This window comes from Caretta caretta, chromosome 6 (assembly GCF_965140235.1).
Source record: "Caretta caretta isolate rCarCar2 chromosome 6, rCarCar1.hap1, whole genome shotgun sequence".
NCBI classification, from domain to species: Eukaryota; Metazoa; Chordata; order Testudines; family Cheloniidae; genus Caretta; species Caretta caretta.
Genome location: NC_134211.1, coordinates 3,467,294 through 3,469,993, shown reverse-complemented (window position 1 = coordinate 3,469,993; position 2,700 = coordinate 3,467,294). Strand labels below are relative to the sequence as shown.

Below are 2,700 nucleotides of genomic sequence, written 5' to 3'. Positions count from 1 at the left end.
CTCACCAGTTCCAATCCAGGGAGGAGGTCAAGATCCGTGAGCCCAGAAAGATGATGGGTCTTGAAATGGGACACAATCGTTTTCAGCTTTAGGTCACAGATCTTTTTTTCCCACACCCTGTTCAGTGAATGGGACCAACATTCCATGTACGGAAACAGCACCATGGGGAAAGCCAAGGACGTTATCTCAGCAGCAGAGCAGATGCTGAGATCCATTTTAACTGGCTGCACCTCTTTCCACAGCTTTTTCATTCTTCTAGAAAGTGGGACAGAACATGAGAAAGACGAGTGTTTATTTACCTTTAAATTTATTGTAAAATATTACGGTTGCTCCCGGAAGGACTGAAGGAAGGAAATGAAACGAGTTATGGCAATAAATAAATGTGTGGCGATAAATACCATTTGTGGTGGATTTGAATAAATTAATAAAGAAGGATGACAGGGAGGAAATGGTGTTCATCTGGCTTATTCAAACCTTTCACTGCATGCAGGCAAGTGTCCTCAATCCTCAGAAAAACTGGAACATTTGTTACTGATGTCTGAGTATATTAAGCTTAGCCTGAGTGTTTTGTTTTATTTTGCTTTGTTCTCTCTGCTATTACTGAAACCACTTAAATCCTACTGTTTATACTTATTAAAATCACTTTTGTTTATTTATAAACTTAGTGTAAGTGATTGTTACCTGGGGCGGGGGGGTGGGGGAGGCAAACAGCTGTGCATATCTCTCTTGCAGTGATATAGAGCGCAAGCGTTTAACATTTTATCCTGTATAAGCTTTATACCGAGTAAAGCAGATTTATTTGGGGTTTAGATCCCATTGGGAGCTGGGTATCTGTGTACTGGAGACTTGTGTCCATCTGAGCTGGTTTCAGTCTAGATCTGCAGCTTTGGGTGCATCACCCAGAGCCTAGGTCTGTGTTGCAGCTGGCTAGTCTGTCTGGCTCAACAAGATAGGGTTCTGGAGTCCCAGGCTGGAAGGGAAAATGGGCTCAGAGGTAATTTCAGCAGATGAGGTGACAGTCCCAATGAGGGTCTCTGTGACCGAACCTGGCACACTATGCACTTGGGTTTCCTGCATTTCCTTTATGCTTCCCTTGTTTTGTCCACTGATCTCAGTTGGGGACTGCAGACCTTGTTGGAATACAAACAAATTAATAATAATAACAATATAATAATGTACAAAACTACCACGGGCTCTCCGAAATTATTTTGTAATGGGCTGAGAATTGAATTTACTTGTTTCCACTCTCCTCCACTAAACCAGTCCTGAATGAAACAGATTCAAGAATTCGTTTGCAGTTTATTCATTGCTTTCCTCAGGGCGTCCTTCACCTCCGTGTTCCTCAGGCTGTAGATGAGGGGGTTCAACATGGGGATCACCAGCGTGTAAAACACTGAGGCCACTTTGTCTGTATCCGTGGAATAGCTGGAGGTGGGACGTAAATACATGAAGAGGAGGGTGCCATAAAACAGGACCACAGCGGTCAAGTGGAAAGAGCAGGTGGAGAAGGCTTTGTGTCGGCCCTCGGCAGTGCGCATCTGCAGGATGGTGGAGGTGATATAGACATAGGAGAGGAGGACAGTCACAAAGCTGATGACTTGAATGCAGCACATTGAAGCAAACATCACAATCTCATTGATGCGGGTGTCAGAACAGGAGAGCGCCAACAGTGGGAGGACGTCACAGAAAAAATGATTGATGATGTTGGAGCTGCAGAATGACAGCCGAAATGTACAACACGTGTTTATCATTGAATCTACCACCCCCACAGCGTACACCCCAGCCACCAGCTGTTTACAAAGGTGCCTGGACATTGTGACCGTATAGAGCAGCGGGTTACAGATGGCCACATAACGGTCATACGCCATCACAGCCAGCAAGAGGCACTCAACATCACCAAAAGCGATAGAGAGATACATTTGCACAGCGCAGGCAGTGTAAGAAATGCTTTTCCTCTCGGCTAAGAAATTCAGAAGCATCTTAGGGAAAATTATCGAGGAAAAGCAGAGGTCACAGAAAGACAAGTTACTGAGGAAAAAGTACATGGGTGTGTGGAGTCGGGGATCAATTGTGATTAACAAGATCATCCCCCCATTCCCCACCAGTGTGATACCATAAATCAGTAGGAAAACCCCGAACAGGGGAACCTGCAGCTCTGGATGATCTGTCAGTCCTGAGAGAATGAACTCAGTCGCCTCTGAGTGATTTCCCTCTTCCATCTCCTCTCAACAGAGATCAGACAGCAACAGAGATGTGGACAGGTAGATAGTGAGGAAAACCTGTCCCTTCTCTGTAATGAAGTAAGTGAAGATAAATGGAGATCAGTTTCTTAATGGACATCAGTACCAGCTCAGGAAAGGGCTTCGTCCACAGAGCCAGATGTTCACAGCTGGTCATTCCAGATGTTCGATAAAATGCAGACACTGTGCAAGTACAATGACACACAGGTTAATCATGCCCCCCACACAAACACTCCTGTTCACTAATCCAAAGAGAAAACAGTGACTTGTGACTCTCCTGTGAGAGAATCAGTCTGCCGGGATTATTCCTAATCTAATGAAGGGGTGAGAGTAAAGGAGTGTCAATCTTTGACCCTCTTTGGGCAAGGGGAGCTCTGTGGCTTGGCATGTCGGTTTGGGGTAAAGATGCTTACTGTGCTAATAAGCTTTTTTGCATTTACTTGACCATGTATGAAACCCC

At 45.0% G+C, this 2,700-nt stretch overlaps 1 protein-coding gene across 1 annotated transcript; it reads right to left on the bottom strand.

Moving 5' to 3' along the window:
• Positions 1-1,280: 1,280 nt before the first annotated feature.
• On the bottom strand, positions 1,281-2,219 carry LOC142072277 (olfactory receptor 8U9-like). The gene has a single exon (XM_075128973.1). It carries the CDS (start codon positions 2,217-2,219, stop codon positions 1,281-1,283), a length of 939 nt encoding a protein of 312 aa, XP_074985074.1.
• Between the last annotated feature and the right edge of the window lie 481 nt (positions 2,220-2,700).